This window comes from Mandrillus leucophaeus, unplaced genomic scaffold (genome assembly GCF_000951045.1).
Source record: "Mandrillus leucophaeus isolate KB7577 unplaced genomic scaffold, Mleu.le_1.0 Scaffold12, whole genome shotgun sequence".
Taxonomy (NCBI): Eukaryota; Metazoa; Chordata; class Mammalia; order Primates; family Cercopithecidae; genus Mandrillus; species Mandrillus leucophaeus.
In genome coordinates, this window is record NW_012100320.1 from 4,679,421 (window position 1) to 4,701,450 (window position 22,030).

Consider the following 22,030-nt stretch of genomic DNA (forward strand, 5'->3'; position numbering starts at 1 on the left):
GGAGATCGAGACCATCCTGGCTAACAAGGTGAAACCCCGTCTCTACTAAAAATACAAAACATTAGCCGGGCATGTTGGCGGGCGCCTGTAGTCCCAGCTACTCGGGAGGCTGAGGCAGGAGAATGGCGTGAACCCGGGAGGCGGGAGCTTGCAGTGAGCCGAGACCATGCCATTTCACTCCAGCCTGGGTGACAGACTGAGAAACTCCGTCTCAAAAGAAAAAAAAATGTTTTGTGAGTATTGTATAATATAAATGGCAATATAAACTTGTAGAAAACTCAATGGTCTCTGAAGGTAAGTCTGTGAGACCCCACCTGGGTTCTGCAAAATCCAGGTGACGAAATACATTTAGTATAGAATTCACTTTGTAGGTCTTTCCAGGGTGTGGGGCTCCCACTTCTAATCCTTAGAGAGAACAGTCAGCAGCGGAAAGTGATGTATCTGTAAGTAAGGTCACCACTGAATGAAAATAGTAAAAAAATCAACCTAAAGAAGGTAGGTTTAACTGCCCCTCTGAGAAATTGCTTAAAACATTAAGATGATGGAGTTTTAGAAAACATCCAAGCCAGTCCAGGGAACTAAGGTTTTTCTGTAAGACTTGAATATTTATGTATGTATGTATGAGAAGGAGTCTCGCTCTGTCACCCAGGCTGGAGTATGTATGTATGAGAAGGAGTCTCGCTTTGTCACCCAACCTCTGCCTCCTGGGTTCAAGCGGTTCTCCTGCCTCAGCCTCTTGGGTAGCTGGGACTACAGGCGCCCACCACCATGCCTGGTTAATTTTTGTATTTTTAGCAAAGACAGAGTTTTGCCATGTTGGCCAGGCTGGTCTCAAACTCCTGACCTGAAGTGATCCTCCCGCCTCGGTCTCCCAAAGTGCTGGGATTGCAGGTGTGAGCCACCACCCCTAGCCTGTACTTGACTATCTGAAATCATTGTTCTCCTGTCATTCTGGTCGAATTTGCTTAAGGCACATGGTGCTCTTTGCTGACTCCATGCAGGATATTCATCTATCTAGTCCCATCATATGCACTACAAAACCCTGACTAGCAAAAAATATGACTATATCATATGTATGCACCATTAAATTATAACTGTAAGTCCACATGTCTACAAGCAAACCCGACTGTCACACTGAGAGTGATTCGCTATTTGTTTCCTGCTTTCTGCATTAATATTCTTTTGCCATTTGTTCATTTGTTTTATCTGGCTGATAGGTAGCTGACAAATGGAAACTTGCACTAAAAGTCTAAGAAAATACATGTGGTAGTGAAACTTAAAATTGAGAGCATTTTTTGTTAAGTGATATATTTTTCTAAATATTAGGAAAGATTGTCATTAATCTGGTGGTAACCCCTGGGTCTGGCTTGTGGCACATCAGTATTTGCAGAGGACAGAATTCAGGAATCCCTGGGACTACACGGTAGCTCATGCCCAGCACATTGGGAGGCCGAGGCAAGAAGATTGCTTGAGCTCAGGAATTTGAGATCAGCCTGGCTAACATGGTGAGACCCTGTCTCAATACAAAAAAATATATTAGCTGAGCATGGTGGCGTGCGTCTGTAGTCCTAGCTACTTGTGAGGCTAAGGTGGGAGAACACTTGAGCCTGAGAGTTTGAGGCTGCAGGGAGCCGTGATCACGCCGCTGCGCTCCAACCTGAGCAACAGAGCAAGTTCCTGTCTCAAAAAAACAAAAACCCTGGTTTGAAGTGAAGGTGTGAAAACAAATGCAGTGATGTCTATGAAGCTTAGCGAAAGGCAGCTGGGCTCTGAAAATGTCAGTTTGTTCAGGGGCATTATTATCCTGCACTTGGATCACTGTTATCATGTAGGGCTGTGCATTCATTTGTTCATTTGGAAAGCATTGATTCAGCACCTGCTGTGGGTGAAGCACTGAAGTAAAGCCTTACTGTCTGCTGTCTCGCACGTTCCGCCCTGCTCTCATCTCTTGAGCTCTTTGTCTCCACTCACTCTTATTCATCCTTCAGATCTCATGGGTCACTGACTCCAGGAAGCTTTCCCATCCCTGCCATCTTCTCCTTTCAAGCACTTATCCCACTGAAATGGGTGGTTCTGTGTTATGTTTGGTTTGTTTTTGCCAAGTAGCATAGCTTTATTTTAAATTGTGGTAAAATGTACATACATACAATTGTCATTTTAACTATTTTTAAGTGCACAATTCAGGGGCATTAAATACATATGCCTTGTTGTCAGCCATCACCAACATCTGTCTCCAGAACTTTTCATCTGTCCTAACTGAAACTCTATACCCCTTAAACACTATCTCCCCTCCCTGGCCCCCATTCTGCTATTCTACTTTCCATCTCGATGAATTTGACTACTCTCGGTACCTCGTGTAACTGGAATGACACAGTGTTTGTCCTTTTGTGAGTGGCTTATTTCACTCTGCATAATGTGTCAAGGTTCATCCATGTTATGGCATGCATTGGAACTTTCTTCCTTTTTAAATGTGAATAATATATTCCACATTTTGTTTATCCATTCATCCATTGATAGACTGCTTCCACCTTTTGCCTATACACTGTGAGTAATGTTGCTATGAACCTATACAAATGTCTGTTTGAGTCCTTGCTTTCAATTTGGGTATATACCCAGAAGTGGGATTACTGGGTCATATAGTATGTCTATTTTTCCTTTCTTTGCTGCAGACATGGGGCACTGCCCTATCTATGCCATAGGACACTATTCAGATGCAGTGGGATGTCTAGTTGGTATTCCCAAGGGCATTCAGTGCAGCAGCCCTCACCTCCCCCAGCAGACCTGGCACATAGAAGCAAAGATTTGCTAAATGAAGGATGCTTAGCAAGGGAGATCATTTGTAAACAAATAACTACAGTAAGTTCAAGTGTTTTGCAATGGTGCACAAAATATGATGGTAGGTAAAGGGAACAAAAACTTCTAGGGGACAAAGTCAGGAAGAACAGGCAATATTTTTTCAGTGTTTTCTCTGAAATAACAAATTGCAGATGTTTATGAAATCTCTCCAAAAATTGCTCCTATTACTTAATAAATAAGTGCTCAGTCTTAAAATTCTTAAGAACTATCAAAATGTGTAAGGCAGAAAGTGAAAGGCTGCCCACACTGTTAACAGTGTGATATAGACTCTTCCAAGAGGCTTTCAAAATAAATTTTAAATGTGTCTTTATCCAGCCATGGTGGCTCACACCTGTAATCCCAACACTTTGGGAGGCCAAGGCAGGAGGATCGCTTGAGCCTAGGAGTTCGAGATCAGCCTGGGCAACATGGCAAGACCTTGTCTCTACAAAAAAAATTACAAAAATTAGCCAAGCATAGTGGGGTATGCCTGTAGTCTCAGCTACTCGGGAGGCTGAGGTGGGAGGATCATCTGAGCCCAGGAGTTTGAGGCTACAGCGAGCCATGATCGTGCCACTGCATGCCAGGCTAGGTGACAGAGTGAAACCCTGTCTCAAAAAAATAGGGTCTTTGTGAAAGTGGGAAAATTACCCATATAATATGTTCTATGTATCTTGAGGGATGAGGGAACAGCTTTTGTTTGTACAAGTGGAATTCTGTTAAGAAAAGCCGCCATTCACAGAAATGAAACTGAATCCCTTTGTTTATTAAGATATTTTATGGCCAGGCGTGGTGGCTCATGCCTATGATCCCAGCACCTTGGGAAGCCGAGGCGGGTGGATCACCTGAGGTCAGGAGTTTGAGACCAGCCTGGCAAACATGGTGAAACCCTGTCTCTATTAAAAATACCAAAATTAGCCAGGCATGGTGGTGGGTGTCTGAATTCCAGCTACTTGGGAGGCTGGGGCGGGAGAATCACTTGAACCTGGGAGGTGGAGGTAGCAGTGAGCCGAGATCGTGCCACTGTGCTCTAGCCTAGGCAACAGAGTGAGACTCTGTCTCAAAGAGAAAAAAAAGATATTTTATAAGTTGCTATTTATGATTCTTTTCACAGTGACTCAAAATTAGAATTACTAAGAAAATAAAATCTATTTCTTGTTTTCTAATAAAGTGTAAGACCACACAGGTTGGTGGTCAGTGTTTATGTATTTAACAAGATTTGTTGGGGAGTTCTGCCTTTGCTTCAACAAAAAGACTCAGATTTAAAAACCTATGGAGGCAGGCTGGAGGTGCGGAAGGAAGGGTACAAATGTTATTATATTAAAACACATGTTAAATCTGATTTAATATGAATCCATTTTTATTTTATTTTTATTTTGTTAGAGACAGGGTCTCATTCTGTTCCCCAGGCTGGAGTTCAGTGGCATAATCATAGCTCACTGCAGCCTCAGACTCCTGGGCTTAAAGGACCCTCCTGCCTCAGCCTCCCGAGTAGCTGGAACTACAGGCGTGTACCACCATGCCCAGCTAATTTTTGTATTTTTAATTTGTGTAGAGATGGGGTCTTGCTATGTGGCCCAGGCTGGTCACCAGCTCCTGGGCTCAAGCAATCCTCCTTCCTCAGCCTCCTAAAGTGCTGCAATTACAGGCATGAGCCACCACACCCAGCAAATTCATCTTTAAATAAGCAGTTGACTCCCTTTAACATAACTGAGTGTTTTCTGTGATTTTATATTATCTAGACTATTGAAAAGCACCTTCTTAGAAACTGACCCATAGGAGACTTGATGTTTGATTTGTGGCTTCAGCCGGCATTGTGGGAAGGATGTTTTTTTGTTGTTTTTCGAGACAAGGTCTCGCTCTGTAACCCAGGCTGGAATGTAGTGGCGCAATCACAGCTCACTGCAGCCTTGACTTCCCAAGCTCAAGCAATCTCCCCACCTCAGCCTCCCAAGTCGCTGGGACTACAGGTGCGCGCTACCATGCCTGGCTAATTTTTGTATTTTTTGGTAGAGAAAGGGTCTCCCTATGTTGCCCATGCTAGTGTTGAACTCCTGGCCTCAAACCATCCTCGTTCCTCGGCTATGGAAAGGATCTGTTGATGGGCAAAACCGTAAAACTTTCCGTCAGTTGTCTGACAGATGAGGCTAGCTCTCATTTATGTAAATCAGGGTGGCTGCATAAATAAAATTCACAGATAAATCCCCAAACTTATTTAACTTACATGTTCTTTTCTAGGACTGCCAGCAAAAAGTCAAATGTATTCATGCTTAATGACATTTATAAAACAAAGTGAGGTCCAAAAATAAAGTGCTAATCCGTGCACTCAGGCTTCGAAGAGGGGGCTAGGCAGGGCAAGGTGGTATAATTATATAATAAAATGGCTGGAAGTCTCTGAAGGGGAAAGGAGAGAAAAGGAGTTTAATTGATCTGCAAACTAATTAACTAAGCCTGCCTAAGCACATTCTAGCAGGCAAAGTCAAGAAACAGTAGCAGCTCAATAGGACTGAGCACACTGAGACCAATATAAATACATGTTCTTCAGGCATAAAATAATCAATCTTTTGCTCTAAAATACCCCATCCTTTTTTGATCCTTAGCAAGAGATGGCAGTGGATGAGTACCTGCTTTGTTAGATTTATTTTTCTCCTCCGTGTCACAGACAGTATAACAAACTGCGAAACCTGCTGAAGGATGCGCGTCATGATTGCATTCTCTTTGCTAATGAATTCCAGCAATGCTGCTATCTGCCGCGGGAAAGAGGAGAGTCCATGGAGAAGTGGCAGACCAGGTATGGCCCTGACTTGCTGCCGTTTTCACACCGTCGTCTTCTTTCATATCCTCATCATTGACTGTTTGGGCGTTGATCTAAATAGTCTGCTAGAACAAACCAACAATTATTCTGGAACCGTGATTAACACCGAAATGCTTACCATGTCAATATTTTAGATATATCATTAGAATACATAACTGATACATTTTTTTGAAAATTGCAGTTAGGAAGATATAGGTACACAGAGTATGTTTGCCCCAGACCCTAGCAGCTATCAGGATCATTCCAGTGACCTAGAAGTCATAACTTTAATACATGTATGTAGAAGGAAGGCAGAAGAGCTCCTTTTTTGTTTTTTAATTTTAATTTTTATTTTTGAGATAGTGTTTTTTGCTCTGTCACCGAGGCTGGAGTGCAGTGGTATGATCACAAGTCACTGCAGCCTCGACCTCCCGAGCTCGAGTTTTCCTTCCACCTCAGCCTCCCAAGTAGCTGGGACCACAGGCCTGTGCCACCGCACTCTTTTAATTTTTGTATTTTTTGTAGAAACGGGGCCCCATTATGTTGCCCAGGCTGGTCTTCAATTCCTGGGTTCAAGCAATCCACTTGTCTCAGCCTCCCAAAGTGCTGGGATTATAGGTGTCAGCCACTGTGCCCGGCCAGGCTTCTACTTACAGTCTTATTAAACTGAAACTGGTCACTTAATTCTGAAAAAACTGCTTCAGGAAATACAGTGTCCTGATTTAAGTCTGCCGAAAGCAGAGCCTAAAGCAAGTCCTTGGGAGTGTGGAGTGTTTATGTAGAAAGCAGTTCCCAGAAGCAGGAGTGAGGAAGTGGGGAGAGTGAGATGGAGATGGAGGGCAGGTGGTGAAGGATGTGCTGCTGCTGCGGGAAACGAAGGCTCCATCAGTGCTGCTGAGGAGCCACACGGAATGTGCCTCAGAAGTTACCTTGAAAGCTGGGCATGGTGGCTCACGCTTATAATCCCAGCACTTTGGGAGGCTGAGGCTAGAGGATCAGGAGTTCGAGACCAGCCTGGATAACATAGTGAGACCCTATCTGTACAAAAAGTTAAAAATTATCTGGGGATGGTGACATGCACCTGTAGTCCCAGCTACTCAGGAGGCTGAAGCAGGAGGATCACTTGAGCCTGGGAAGTCGAGGTTATAGTGAGCCATTATTCACCACTGCATTCCAGCCTAGGCGACAGAGTAAGACCCTGTCTCAATCCATCAATCAATCCAGTCCTATACACAGTTCTCCAGACCTGTTTCCCAGTTCCAGTTCTTTTTTGGAAGATTTCCAGGCATTTCACATGGTTCCATATCAGACCCTATTGGATTATGATCTTCAGCTACTTGCAGCTTGGTTTTTCTCTTAGCCAAATACTTACTTCTTCATCTTTTAAGCCTCACATAACATAGCTTGTCGTCTTGTGTGGTGCCCCAGTTAAACGGTGTAAAAGATGGCAGAGACTCGTGGTTTCTAGGCCATATCAAGAAATGAAGTCGTTGCAGTGGTGGTTGGATGTCTTAGGGAAGAGAAGTCAGGTTCTTTCTGGTTCATATTTGTATCCCGCAGAACACCCAGCCCAGGGCTTCTTTATAATGGATACTCCAGAAGTATTTGTTGAATGAATGAATGAATGGTTATCTATATACACCAATGGATAGCAAATTAAAAGCCAGATGTGAAATTCTGAACAAGAGCTTGTGTTTGTCTGCCTGGGGAGAGCTCTCATACCCTTTGCTTTTCCAGGAGCATATACAACGCAGCTGTTTGGTACTATCATCACTGCCAGGACAGGATGCCAATTGTTATGGTGACAGAAGATGAAGAGGCAGTTCAGCAGTATGGAAGTGAAACAGAAGGAGTATTCGTGATTTCTTTCAAGGTATTTGCAGATGTTGTATATGTATGAGTGCTCATTTTCTAAGTAGTACCCATAAGGCTCTAGATCCCTTTGGTAACACAGAAAAGAAAAAATAAAAGAGGAATAGACGTTAAGAAGTTCCATTTTGGCCAGTCGTGGTGGCTCATGCTTATAATCCCAGCACTCTGGAGGCCTAGACGGGAAGATCACTTGAGCTTAGGAGTTCAAGACCAGCTGGGCAATCTAGTGAGACCTTGTCTCCACAGAAAAAAAAAAAAAATATATATATATATATGTGTGTGTGTGTGTGTGTGTGTGTGTATATATATATCCAAGCATGGTGGCACACACCTGTAGTCCCAGCTACTCAAGAGGCTGAGATGGGAGACTCACTTGAGCCTGGGAGATGGAAGCTGTAGTGAGCCGTGAACACACCACTGTACTAATGCCTGGGTGACACAGCAAGACCCTATCTCAGCAAATGAAGTTCTAGGCCGGGCGCGGTGGCTCACGTCTGTAATCCCAGCATTTTGGGAGGCTGAGGCGGGGGGATCACAAGGTCAGGAGATCGAGACCATCCTGGCTAACACGGTAAAACCCCGTCTCTACTAAAAATACAAAAAATTAGCCAGGCATGGTGGCGGACGCCTGTAGTCCCATGGTGGCGGACGCCTGTAGTCCCAGCTACTCGGGAGGCTGAGGCAGAAGAATGGCGTGAACCGAGGAAGCGGAGCTTTCAGTGAGCCGAGATTGTGCTGCTTCACTCCAGCCTGGGTGACAGAGTGAGACGTTGTCTCAGAAAAAAAAAAAAAAAAAAAAATGAAGTTCTGCTTCTTCATTATGCCCCAACTATTTAACGTTGACTTTCACAAATTCAGACCAACTTTGACTATAAGGCCCACAGCATCTAATACCAGCCCAGTAAACTCCTACTGACAGTAAACTAACATTTATAAAATGGTGATGATGATGATGATAATAGGTTGAATAAAATTGCCAATATTCTTATTGTTGACCTATAAAATGGCAGTTTGACATGGTTCTACCTACTGGTAATAACCAACACATCTATGCCAGCCACTTTTCTATGTCTATTATTTCATTTAATTCTTGCAACAACCCTGTGAGGTAGGTATTATTATTTAATCCTATTGGTAAGGAAACGGAAACACAGAAAGGCTGAGTAACTTGTTCCAAGTCACACAGTAGAAAATGGTAGGGTTATGATTAAAATCCAGGCAGTCAGACCCCAAAGCTCTTAGCCATCATGCTGTACTGCCTTCCAAGTTATTTTTCTGAAAATATACACAAAACAAACTGTCTTAAAGGCCAGTCTTTTTTTTCAACTGTTCCTCACTCTTCCCCACTTGTGAATGTTCATGGGGGTAATAGGGATAAATGAAAGGGTTGAGATGTGATATTATTTATGTGAATGCTGTCAGATCTGCTTGGTACAGATCTCAGACAGGAGTGGCATTATCAGTGACAGTTTCTTTGGACTGTCTCAGCAACGCAGTTCTGCCTATCTCTTAGGTACGTTTTTTGAGAGTAGGATGACTATTAATCTCTCAACAGATCACTGGTCGCTTCTGTCTGCCCGGCTAGTCAATTAGGTTTCACTTGTTGATATCATTTTTTGGTGCAGAAACTAGAATAAGGCCCTGTATTATCCCTGTCAGTTTATAGAAAGTCTAGTTGGGTTTTGAATTGCAGATTCTCTAAGGGTTCCCAGGTGCATATATTGCTAAAGATTTGTCAATAGAATTTTCTTGGCCCTGCTATAAAAAAGTGCTGTGGCATGCCAGAGAATTCCAGGAGCGCTGGATATTAATGGCAGTGTCACTTGTTTTTTCTGTTGTAATACATCATGTCTTGTTCCTGCAGAGGACAGTTGACTAAAATTACATTTTTCTACTTTTTGTGAAAATTACTTTTCTTTGTAGTCCAGTGGTATCATACAGTTTTATTTTGTATAGCGTTTCTCAAGAAAACTGTGTGACCAAGGGCTTCACAGAGGTGAATGATAGTAGAAAAAAGAGATATTGTGAAGTTCAGATGAGTGGGAAGCCTAGAATTTTCTGTGGGGACTTGAAGTTAGATGGAGAAGAGCCAAGATGATAAATCCCTCTTGAAGAGGTGGTTCATAATGACAAAGTGTGGTGTTGGTAAGTGATAAGCGACCATAGAATTCAGGCACTGACGTTAGCACAGACAAAATTTCTGGAAGGAGTAGGGAAAGAAAGGAAGCAGTTTGAACAGGACTCTGAAATTAGTGGGAGAAATGCTGGAGTTGACAGTAAGTATAACCTGTTTGCTTTTCGATTCGAGAACAGAGAATGTGCTAGACTCTACCCCTCAGACTTAAAAGTTGAGTTAAAATACATAAAAAAGACAAGAATGGCCCAGCACAGTGGCCCATGCCTGTAATCCAGCACTTCGGAAGGCCAAAGCTGGAGGAACACTTGAGCCCAGGAGGTCAAGGCTACAGTGAGCCAGGATCATGCCACTTATACTCCAGCATGGGCAACAGAGCAAGACCCTGTCTCTTAAAAAAAAAAAAAGGACAAGAATGTACACATATTGCCGGGCACAGTGGCTCACACCTGTAATCCCAGCACTTCGGGTGGCCAGGACAGGAGGATCACTTGAGCCCAGGAGTTTGAGACCAGCCTGGACTACATACTGAGATCTCATCTCTACAAAAAATTAAAAAATTAGCCATGTATGGTGGCATGTGCCTCTAGTCCCAGCCACTTGGGGGGCTGAGGTGGGAGGATTGCTTAGGGCAGGGGGAGGTCAAGGCTGCAGTGAGCCAAGATCACGCCACTGCATCCAGCTTGGGCTACAGAATGAGGCCCTGTCTCAAAAAAAAGTACACATACATAGGCCATTGTCTGCAGCAATTAGATACACATAAAGACAGGCTGCCTGGACGTGTGCAGGTGTGTTTGTAGTGTGTGTGGAGAGAAAGAGACTTGAAAGTACAAAGTAGCCTAGGAGGTGCAAGTGTTCCACGGTGGGGTGGCCTTGTGGGGCTCGTTTGGCAGGCTCAGGGGTTAATGTGGTAGTAGAGAACCAACAGTGGAGTGAGGCTCAGGAAGTCCTGCTCACTGAGCACCCCCTCAAAACGACAGGCCAGCAGAAGTTCCCAGTCAGGAGTTTCTGTAGTAGTACCATGATGAAGAATCAGTACCTTCTGACCGTGTTTCTCTGTGCCTTTGTTAAATACAGAATTACCTGGACAATTTCTGGCCTGATTTAAAAGCTGCCCACGAGCTTTGTGATTCTATCCTTCAGTCTCGACGGGAGAGAGAGAACGAGAGTCAGGAGAGCCACGGGAAGGAGTACCCAGAACATCTTCCTCTGGAAGTGTTAGAAGCTGGGATTAAATCTGGACGCTATATCCAGGTGAGGGTGGTAATTTAGAATGTATCAGGGCTGGGCACAGTGGCTTATGCCTGTAATCTCAGCACTTTGGCTAAGGCTGGTAGATTGCTTGAGCCCAGGAACTGGAGACAAGACTGGGCAACACAGTGAAACCCCGTCTCTAGAAAAAATTCAAAAATTAGCCAGGCGTGCTGGTGTGTACCTGTACTCCCAGATTACTCAGGAGGTTGAGGCAGGAGGATCACTTCAGCCTGGATGGTTGAGGCTGCAGTGAGCCATGATTGCACCACTGCCCTCCAGCCTGGGTGACAGCAAGAACCTGTCTCAAAACAACAACAACAAAAATCTTTCAGGACCAACCAGTATGTTTTCTCCTCTTTTTACTGCATCCTGTCGCAGGCCTCTGATATCACAGGCTGCAAACAAGATGGGCATGAGTAAGTCACGGCTGTCAGTGTTTCAGGTGGCTTGGGAGTCATTCTTTCCGTAGACACTGATTGTCCAGCTTGAAGCTACTCTGCGATGATAAGTCTTTAATTCTGTTACATATTGAACATCATACAAGCAGAAATGTGGAAGTCTCCTGGTAAATGCCTCCTGTCACTAGAAAAAAACATACCTCTTTGAATCAAGGTCTGGAGGTTTGGCGATACTGTAAAATTGGTGAAATTTAGCTTCTTTCCTCCTTTGCCATTTTTTTCTCTGCCCCTTTCAAGGGCTTCTTTGTGATCCTCCCAGGACCCTAGAACCCAGATACTGTCAGGGTCTTTGGAAGAAATCAAATACAGTTTTTATTCAGATTTCAACAGTTTTATATACACTCATTTATGTGTGTATGTGTGTGTAGCTCTATGCAGTTTTATCACATGCATAGATTTGTGTATCTACCACCACAATCAAGATACAGAACTGTTCTATCATGGAGTTTGCATTTCTAATGAGCAACTCAGTAGATGATCAGCCACAATCTAAGAACATCACTCCAAAGCCCCTCCCTAAAAGTGTGGGGATTTTAAATGAGTATGCCTAGAGAGGCTAATGTTTCCAACTTAGTAGTAAAGTTTATGGCATTCCTGGGAGGATATATATTTTTTATTTTAATTTAATTATATTTATTTATTTATTTATTTTTGAGACGCAGTCTCGCTCTGTCGCCAGGATGGAGTGCAGTGGTGCGATCTTGGCTCACTGCAACCTCTGCCTCCCAAGTTCAAGCAATTCTTCTGCCTCCGCCTCCTGAGTAGCTGGGACTACAGGCGCCCGCCACCACGCCCAGCTAATTTTTGTATTTTTAGTAGAGATGGGGTTTTACCGTGTTGGCCAGAATGGTGTTGATCTCTTGACCTCGTGATCCACCCACCTCAGCCTTCCAAAGTGCTGGGATTACAGGCATGAGCCACTGTGCCCGGCCCCTGGGAGGATATTTTGAGATAGAAGATTTTTAAAAGACTACTCATCAGTTACATAAGATGAGCCTGGTACTTTCAGCAGTTTGTATAGCTAAAAGTAGTTCAAAATGATGGTATTTTTCTCTAAAGAAAATAAACCTTAGTGACTAATATTATTCCTACCCGCACATGGTGTCTCACACCTGTAATCCCAGCACTTTGGGAGGCTGAGGTGGATCACAAGGTCACAAGTTCAAGACCAGCCTGACCAACACAGTGAAACCCTGTCTCTACTAAAAATACAAAAAATTAGCCGGGCGTGGTGGAGGGCACCTGTAATCCCAGCTACTTGGGAGGCTGAGGCAGGAAAATTGCTTGAACCCAGGGGGCAGAGGTTGCAGTGAGCCAAGATTGTGACACTGCACTCCTGCCTGAGTGACAGAGTAGGACTCCATCTTGAAAAAAAGGAAAAAAAAATATATGTGTGTGTGTGTGTGTGTGTGTGTGTGTGTGTGTGTGTGTATATATAATTCCTAAAGGGATCACAAACCTTGAATATTATGGGGATGTTTTCACATAATTTTAAAAACTGGACCTTTTGGAGATAAACCAGGCAGAAAAGAACATTTTTCACATTGATTTTTTTTTTTTATTATGATTTTAGGGAATTCTGAATGTCAACAAACACAGAGCCCAAATAGAAGCTTTTGTTCGACTTCAGGGAGCCAGCAGTAAAGATTCAGGTTCAGTATAAACCTTACATAAATGTCCGTACTCCTTTTTTATTCTGACGTTATACAATGAAGAAAGCAAAGTTGAAATTGTCATGTTCTATGTGTCCTGTTATGTATGCCTACATACATTGGGTATGTGGGATTGTCGAGGGGGGGGTTCCCCTAGCTTTTTGTCTATAATTTCTAATTTTATTGTAATAAATTTAAACTACAACACAGAGAAGCAAAGCAACTTGCCCAAGATCACACACCTGGTAAGTGGTGGAGCTGAATTTGTAGCCAAGGCTGTTTGGCTGTGATTTTAACATATTACTCTGTGCTGCCTCAATGTGCTATATTGCTTTATTGGAGTAAATTTTTTTTAAGTAATAAAGAAAAAAAAGTGTAAATAAGTTGTGTCATAATCAGGTGTAGTTCTTAGTTCTGTAATGAGAGGGTGAAAAAGAAAACCTGCTAGTCAAAGGAGCGTGACTGGGTCGAGAGAGATGAGAAACTGGCCTTCTTTGGGCCCTTGCTTGTCAGAATTCTCCCTGTCGGTTCTGCCCTGTCTAGTTCCTCAGCCCATTGACCACTCCCTTGGCTGTGTAGGATCCTAAAGGTATTTGACAGAAGTCCAGCATAGGCTCACGTAGTTGCATGCAGGGAACTAATACCTTTTTAAAAGGTGGTGAGGGGGGTGGGGGTATTTTTTTAAAAGATGATTGAGGGTGGCACTTATGAAAGCTCAATATACAGTATGACATGGTGCCAGCAATTCTTCATTCCTAACCTGCAGAACAAAAGAAGTTTGACTTTACCTTTGAAAGGAAGAAACTTTACTTGCCGGAGTGCCAATTAGACTTTGAGTATATTATGCACAGAATGCCTCACTGGTGTGCCATTCCCTCGGCTTTACGGGTTTTTTCTGTGCTGCCCCAAACACAGATTTAGTCAGTGACATCCTAATCCATGGGATGAAGGCTCGAAACCGCTCGATTCATGGAGATGTGGTAGTTGTGGAGCTGCTCCCTAAAAATGAGTGGAAAGGAAGAACCGTAGCCCTGTGTGAGAATGACTGTGACGACAAGGCTTCGGGCGAGTCCCCAAGTGAGCCCATGCCTACAGGTGAGCCAGCAGGAGAGCCACTCCGATGTCCATTTTTCTTGTGGAATTACATTTATCTTCTCCTTAGCAATCCAGAAATACTCCCCTTATTTTATTTATTTATTTAATTTAAATTGACAAAAACTGTATTTATTGTATATAATATGATTTTTTAAATGTATTTATTGCGTATAATATGATGTTTTGATATAATACATTGGAGAATGGCTAGACTGAGCTAATTAACCCAGTGTGTTAACCTCACACACTGTGTGGTGAAAACACTTAAGATCTACTCTCTTAGCAATTTTCAAGAATACAGTACATTGTTATTAACTATAGTCACAGGTTGTACAATAATAGTTCCTAACACGAGATATAGTCTCTTCCCCTCCATTATCAGTTTCCCCTCTGCGGGTTTATTTTACTCTTATCAGTACCCAGATATGCTGTAATGGCTTTCCTCTTAAAATCAAACCAAAAATCCTCTCTGAGTCCCACGTCCCTTTCAGCTGCTGCCCCTTATCTTTAAAGTCAGAGTATAGTTACTCTACATTCTCTCTTCCTCCCTGCCAGCCTCTCATGCCTGTCATTCTGACACCTCCCAAGCCCTACTCCTCTAAAGTTGTTCTTGCCAAGGTCACCAGTGACCCCACTGCCAGAGCACTGGTCAGCCTCCATCATCTGGAAGCTGTCAGCAGCACTTGGCTGGGGGGCCTCTGCCTTCCATGGGGCTTCTCCCAGTTCTCCCACCCAGCTGGCTGCTCTTCTCAATTCTCCTCCTGGCTCTGCATCTCATTGTCCTCTTGGATATGCAAGGGCCCCACGCTGGATCTTCTGTTCTCTGCACTCTCTCCCTTGGGGATCTCCTGCGGTCCTTTGATTTTGTATCTCTGGCCCTTCCTCGGCTTCTGGTTTTGTTTCCTCAGTTGTCTATTTGGCATCTTCCCCTCAGACTTAACATGTCCCACACAGACTCCTGATTTCACCCCTAGACCTGCTGTTCCCCACGTGTCCCCCAGTCTCAGTAAAGGGCAAATTCATTCTTGGAGTTGGTCAACCCAAGACACCTTGGGGTTATCCTTTACTTTTTTTTTTTTTTAACTCATCAGCAAATGCTGGCAGCTCCAACTCTAATGCATGGCCTGAATTGAGCCACCTGCCACACTTCCCCCACAGCTCTCCCACTTCAGTCCATTGGCACCTCAGGATCGTTGCAGCAGCCTCCTCACTGCTCTCCCTGCTCCCACCATTGCCCCTCCCCATGTAGTCTTTTCTCCACTCAGACACACAATGATCCTTCAGAAAGTGAGTTGAGGAAGAGGGTGCTGTGGCTCATGCCTGTAATCCCAGCACTTTGGGAGGCTGAGGTGGATGGATCACTTGAGGTCAGCAGTTCGAGACCAGCCTGGCCAACATGGTGAAACCCTGTCTCTACTAAAAATACAAAAATTAGCCGGGCGTGGTGGTGCACACCTGTAGTCCCAGCTACTGGGAAGCTGAGGCACAAGAACTGCTTGAACCCAGGAGGCGGAGGTTGCAGTGAGCTAAGATCGCGCCACTGTACTCCAGCCTGGGCAAGAGAGTGAGACATTGTCTCCAAAAAAGAAAAAAGAAAAAGAAAGCGAGAGTTGGCTCCTCTCATTTCTCTGCTCAAAACTCTTCAATGGCTGGTTCCTGTTTCACTCAGAATAAAATCCACTGTCCTTACCATGGCCTACAAGGCCCCACCAGCTGAGGCCGCCTTCTGCCGTTTTCCTCTTCATGCTTCTGCTCCAGCTGCATTGAAGACTTGTTCTTTCTACCACCCGGATGAAGCTTTCCCCAAATAGCCTCACATCTGTTTTCCTCACTCCCTCAAGTCACTGTTCAAATGTCACTTTATTTAAAATAGCTGCCACTTCTGACCCTCTGTCACTCTTGGTCACCTTACCCTACCTTGTATCTTTCTTAGCAACTGTCACAACTTCACATTTTTTTTTTTTTTGGTCTATTTTCCACCCCCACAGACACCCAAACTGATTTTTTATAAACTCCATGAAATCAGGGACTTTACCTATTATGATACTGCTATATTCCCTGGACCTAGAACAAAGCCTCATCCCTGGTTGGAGCGCAATAAATATTTGTGAAAAACAAAAGAAAAAAGAATATTTTTAACTATTAAAGTTTGGTCTCGGCTTCAGTCAGTGATTATTGGAAGTGTTGTGTGTCAGTCTTATGATCTGTATACTTTTCTGTGTATAATGGACCAAATGAGATTGGCTGGTGAGAGAAGGCAAGAAAGACTGAAAATGCGCAGTTGAGGGCGTGGTTTAAAACCAGAGTGAAAATCATTGACTTTTCCCAATATATCAAAACGAGATTGATAAGATAATGGCAAAAGAGAGAAAATGGGACAAGTGGATTCTAAATGTTATCTCAGGAAGAGAGAGCATACTGACAATGTTATTTAAAAAGTTAGCCGTCTTTGCTAGGCATAATGGCACGTGCCCATAGACCCAGCTACCCAGGAGGATGGATTGAGCCCAGGAGTTTGAGACTGTAACGTACCATGATAATGTCTGTGAATAGCCAGTGCACTCTAGCCTACACAGCATAGTGAAATCCTGTTTCTTAAAAAGAAGGAAAGAGAGAGAGAGAGAGAAAGAAAGAGAAACAAAAAGTGTTTTTAAATTATCCATCTTTAAAATAAAATACCAAGAAGGCAAATCTTAAAACATACCTTTTCTTGTTGTTGTTGTGTGTGTTTTGGATTTTGTTTATGTGTTTGTTTTTGAGACAGAGTCTCACTCTGCTGCCCAGGCTGGAGTGTAGTGGCACCATCTTGGCTCACTGCAACTTCCACCTCCCAGGTTCAGGCAATTCTCCTGCCTCAGCCTCCTGAACAGCTGTGATTACTGGTGCGCACCACCATGCCCAGCTAATTTTTGTATTTTTAGTAGAGGTGGGGTTTCACCATGTTGGCCGGGCTGGTCTTGAACTCCTGGCCTCACATGATCCTCCTGCCTCAGCCTCCCAAAGTGCTGGGATTACAGGCATGAGCCACCATGCCCAGCCATTATTGTTGTTAATAAAAGCTTCCTTTCAAAAACGTTCTTGAGTTGGGTGGATGTGCTTGAAAAAAAAATAGGACACTGTATTTCTTTTTCTTTTCCTTACTGCCTGAGGTGGTCAGAGTCCAGATAGGTGGCACCTAACTAGTTAATGCCTTGTTTTGTTTTGTTTTCCCAAAGGTCGAGTGGTGGGCATACTTCAGAAGAACTGGCGGGATTATGTGGTGACATTTCCATCCAAAGAAGAGGTCCAATCTCAGGGCAAAAATGCTCAGAAAATCCTGGTTACACCTTGGGATTACAGAATTCCCAAAATTCGAATTAGCACTCAGCAAGCCGAAGCCCTCCAGGTGGCTGGCGCTCCGCCTCTACTGTGGAATCTCTGCTCTTCCTCTGTCTCTGCCAGCTTCTTAGCAGCACCAGAAAGCATTATTCATTCTTTTGCATATAAGGAAATGAATTATTGACGGCATCTGGCATTCCAAGATACTGGGATGTGTTTTTTGGGGGGTTTTTTGTTTCGTTTTGTTTTTCCAAGACGGAGTCTCACTCTGTCGCCCAGGCTGGAGTACAGTGGCGCGATCTTGGCTTATTGCAGCCTCCGCCTCCCGGGTTCAAGCAATTCCCCTGCCTCAGCCTCCCGAGTAGCTGGGATTACAGGCTCCCACCACCGCGCCCAACTAATTTTTGTATTTTTAGTAGAGATAGGGTTTCACTATGTTGGCCAGGCCAGTTTTGAACTCCTGACCTCATGATCCGCCACCTCTGCCTCCCAAAGTGCTGGAATTATAGGTGTGAGCTACCATGCCCGGCCATGTTTTTATGTTTTTTAATTTGTTTTTTGTAGAGATGGGGTCTCACTTTGTTGCACAGGCTGGTCTTGAACTACTGACCTCAAGCAATCCTCCTGCCTTGGCCCCCCAAAGTGCTGGAATCACAGGCATGAGCCACTGTGCCCAGCCCCAAGATTCTGTTTTTTAAAAATTCTAAATATATGAGAACCATCCATTAAATAGTCTGTGGTTAATAAATTCAGGCCAGAGAGAAATTGTCCTAGAAAGAGCTGTGTAGGACAACCAGAGAGAACATACATTATCCAGCTGTCCAAGACGGAAACTTTCAATAGATACACTTTGCCAACACTAACAAGCTTTCCTCCAGCAAGCAATATAGAAATACGATCACTCTGCCCTGTAGGGATGATGTAGTGGTACTTCACAGAATTGATTATCCATAAAGGAATATAGCACTGGAAAGAAGACATAAACAAGAAGGTTAGAAATTAACCTTTACTTGTGTCAAAGAGTATGGGCATTGCCCAATTTAATTCCCCCTGATATTTTTCAGTTTGTAAATGAGACACTAAAGCAGGATGTCCCCGGCCAGTAACCTGGCCATTGTACTTTTTACATCTTGAAGCTTTATGCAGGCTCTCCAGGCCAGTTGCACCTAATGTGTTTTCCATTCCCATGGTTTGCTGGAATTTTTGGGTAGTGGGGATTCAGTTTACACTGACACCTTCTTCTCCGCCAAAGACCAGCTTAAGAGGTCTTCAAACAGGCCAGGCACAGTGGCTCATGCCTGTAATTCTAGCACTTTGGGAGGCTGAGGCAGGTGGATCACTTGAGGCCAGGAGTTCAAGACCAGCCTGGGCCGGGCGCGGTGGCTCGCGCCTATAATCCCAGCACTTTGGGAGGCCGAGGCGGGCAGATCACGAGGTCAGGAGATTGAGACCATGCTCGCTAACTCAGTGAAACCCAGTCTCTACTAAAAATACGAAAAATTAGCTGGGCATGGTGGCAGGCGCCTATAGTCCCAGCTACTCAGGAGGCTGAGGCAGGAGAATGGCGTGAACCTGGGAGGCGGAGCTTGCAGTGAGCCGAGATTGTGCCACTGTGCTTCAGCCTGGGCGACAGAGCGAGACTCCATCTCGGAAAAAAAAAAAAAAAGTACCAGCCTGGCCAACATGGTGAAACCCCATTTCTACTACAAAAAAAAAGAAAAAAAAGAAAAAAAAATACAAAAATTAGTTGGGCATGGTGGTATACGCTTGTAATCCCAGCTGTGTGAGAGGCTGAGGCAGGAGGATCACTTGAACCCGGGAGGCATAGGCTGCAGTAAGCCAAGATAGCGCCACTGCATTCCAGCCTGGGTGACAGAGCAAGACTCCATCTCACAAAAAAAAAAAAAGAAAGAAAGAAAAATAGACTTCAAAGAAATTAGGAGCTACCTCCCACACACAAAACATTAAGATTATTGTTTTAAAACTGAATTTGGACCATGCATAATTGAGTTTTCCCCTTGTGTTGCAAGTGTTAACTAGAATGTATTGCATCTTGAAGCCTTATGCAGGCTCTCTTTAGCAGACTAAAATTTCCAGCCCTCTTCATTGACGTAGAGAGGTAATACCTCCCTTCAAAGCACTGGGTCAAGCATTTCATACCATCTGGCAATTTAGTAATAGAAAGAATGAAAAACAAAAAATAAACCTACTGTACACCACTATTTGCAACTGGCCACTCTCTTTGGAACCCAGTGCTGCTTGCCTCTTGTTTGATGCCTCTAATTGACCCACTTAACTCCTGGTGCTCAGCTGTGTTTTATTTTTTCCTTTTGTGCAGGACTTCAGGGTGGTCGTGCGCATCGATTCTTGGGAGTCAACATCTGTGTATCCAAATGGACATTTTGTGCGTGTTTTAGGAAGAATTGGAGATCTAGAAGGCGAAATTGCAACCATCCTGGTGGAAAACAGTATTTCAGTCATCCCTTTCTCAGAAGCTCAGGTCGGGTTTTCCAGAAACCTTTGGTCTAGTGACATTTTCTTTTTTCTTTTGTTGTTGTTTCATCATTAAGAAAGAAAAGTCTCTGTGTTATGTAACAACCCACTGTGTTAAGCCACAGATAATGGAAAAATCTCACTCCTCTTTATTCTATATTTGGACCAAACTGAAGTCAGCTTTAAGTGTAGAATTAGTTTTCTATCGCCTCATAGCTCTCAAATTTTTATATTTTCCAACTGGGCTTAAAAATGATATGTCAGTGTCTTATAGTCAGTATACATCCGTCCCCAGCAACTACAAGGACACCTAGTTACAGACCCAACTGAGCTCCACACTCTCTGTCCAAATCATTCAACCAGAGGCTGCATAAAGCTGCAGGGGGTGGATTCCTGGGATCCATACATCTCCGACCCATGGGTCAAAAATTATGCTCATTATGAAACAGTTTTTGTGAACCTTTACAGAAAACAAAAATCCCATAAACATAAAACATCAGCTATTTCCATCACTTCATGATCTTTTAAAACCCTCATAAATCTTGTGTATTATTCTTGCATGACTATATTCATCATGTGCACACGCTGATTTCTGTTCTGCTTCTTTCACTTAAAATTATTTTTATATATTGACATAGCCTACTTATTTTAATGATAATGGTAAATTATGGTATATTGACATACCCTAGTTTGCTTAAGCATTTCTCAATTGTTGAGCATTCAGCTGTTTAATTTTTCAGTATTATAAAAAAAAGTAGGTCGGGTGCGGTGGCTCACGCCTGTAATCCCAGCACTTTGGGAGGCCAAGGCGGGTGAATCACCAGGTCAGGAGTTTGAGACCAGCCTGGCCAACATGATGAAAACCTGTCTCTACTAAAAACACACAAAAAATTAGCTGGGCATAGCGGTGGGCACCTGTAATCCCAGCTACTCGAGAGTCTGAGGCAGGAGAATTGCTTGAACCCCGGAGGCGGAGGTTGCAGTGAGCCGAGGTTGGGCCTGGGCGACAGAGTGAGGCTCCGTCAAAAAAAAAAAAAAAAAAAAAAATTTTTTCGAAATTTTTTTAAAAACCTCTTTTAATTTCTTTTTTTTTTTTTTTTTTTTTTTTTAGATGGAGTGTTGCTCTGTCACCCAGGCTGGAGTGCAGTGGCAAGATCTCGGCTCACTGCAACCTCTGCCTCCTGGGTTCAAGCAATTCTCCTGCCTCAGCCTCCTGAGTAGCTGGGACTACAGGCGCACACCACCACACCTGGCTGGTTTTTTTATTTTCAGTAGAGACGGGGGTTCACCATGTTGGCCAGGATGGTCTCAAACTCCTGACCTCAGGTGATCCGCCCGCCTCAACCTCCCAAAGTGCTGGGATTACAGGCCTGAGCCACCACGCCTGGCCTGCTTTTTAATATCTTTTTGATCATTCTCTTGGAATGTAATCCTTAAAGTGAGATTACCAAGTCAAAGGGTATAAAAGATTTAAATAACTTCTTATATGTACTAGCAGATTGTTCTCCAGAAAATTTGGACCCATTTGCATTGCCATAAGGAGTGTCTGGGTGTTCTTATTTTCATTATAGTTTTTCACAGAATAGGAGCTATCATAGTAAACTATTTTAGAATATTTTACATCATTAAATTTTTATATTTAACATTAGTTTCTGGAAATTATTTGTTGACTTGTTTGGCAGCTCTTAGTGAAAATGTTACAATAAAATAAAGTGTGAGCTATACATCATAGGACTAGAATTTTCTCTTCCCTTTTAGCCTACTTAACTGCAAATTGATGGCTTAAACAGATAATAATGGAGAGAAAATGCCCTAGATAGGTCTTGTATAAAATTATCTTTAAGGGGTAAGTTTTTAATATTTGGAACATGTTGATTATTTTTTCAAGTCTTAAATTTAAAGCTTGACTACATTTAAACGAACGGATCATTTGAAAATGGGCTACATGTTGTACTCTTGTTCCAAGCCCCTGTAACTAGAGACTGATAGAAGTTGTGGGACATTTTCTGTCCAAATGTAAGGGTCCTCAGGAGTATGGGACTTTGTCTTTCTTGTTGACTCCTGACTTTCCAGAGCCCAGCACAGTACCCCGGATATCTGAGGCACCTAATAAACAATTATTGAT

General features: G+C 43.4%; 1 protein-coding gene across 1 annotated transcript in view; it reads left to right on the plus strand.

The window, feature by feature from the left end:
• The window catches only part of DIS3L (DIS3 like exosome 3'-5' exoribonuclease), a 54,718-nt gene that overhangs the window by 14,382 nt on the left and 18,306 nt on the right, over positions 1-22,030 (plus strand). Inside the window, exons 3-9 of the mRNA XM_011968426.1 lie at positions 5,498-5,626; positions 7,367-7,502; positions 10,713-10,889; positions 12,921-12,999; positions 13,915-14,094; positions 17,310-17,479; positions 19,751-19,912. Of these exons, the coding sequence (XP_011823816.1) occupies positions 5,498-5,626; positions 7,367-7,502; positions 10,713-10,889; positions 12,921-12,999; positions 13,915-14,094; positions 17,310-17,479; positions 19,751-19,912 (1,033 nt within the window). The remainder of the gene's footprint in view (positions 1-5,497; positions 5,627-7,366; positions 7,503-10,712; positions 10,890-12,920; positions 13,000-13,914; positions 14,095-17,309; positions 17,480-19,750; positions 19,913-22,030) is intronic.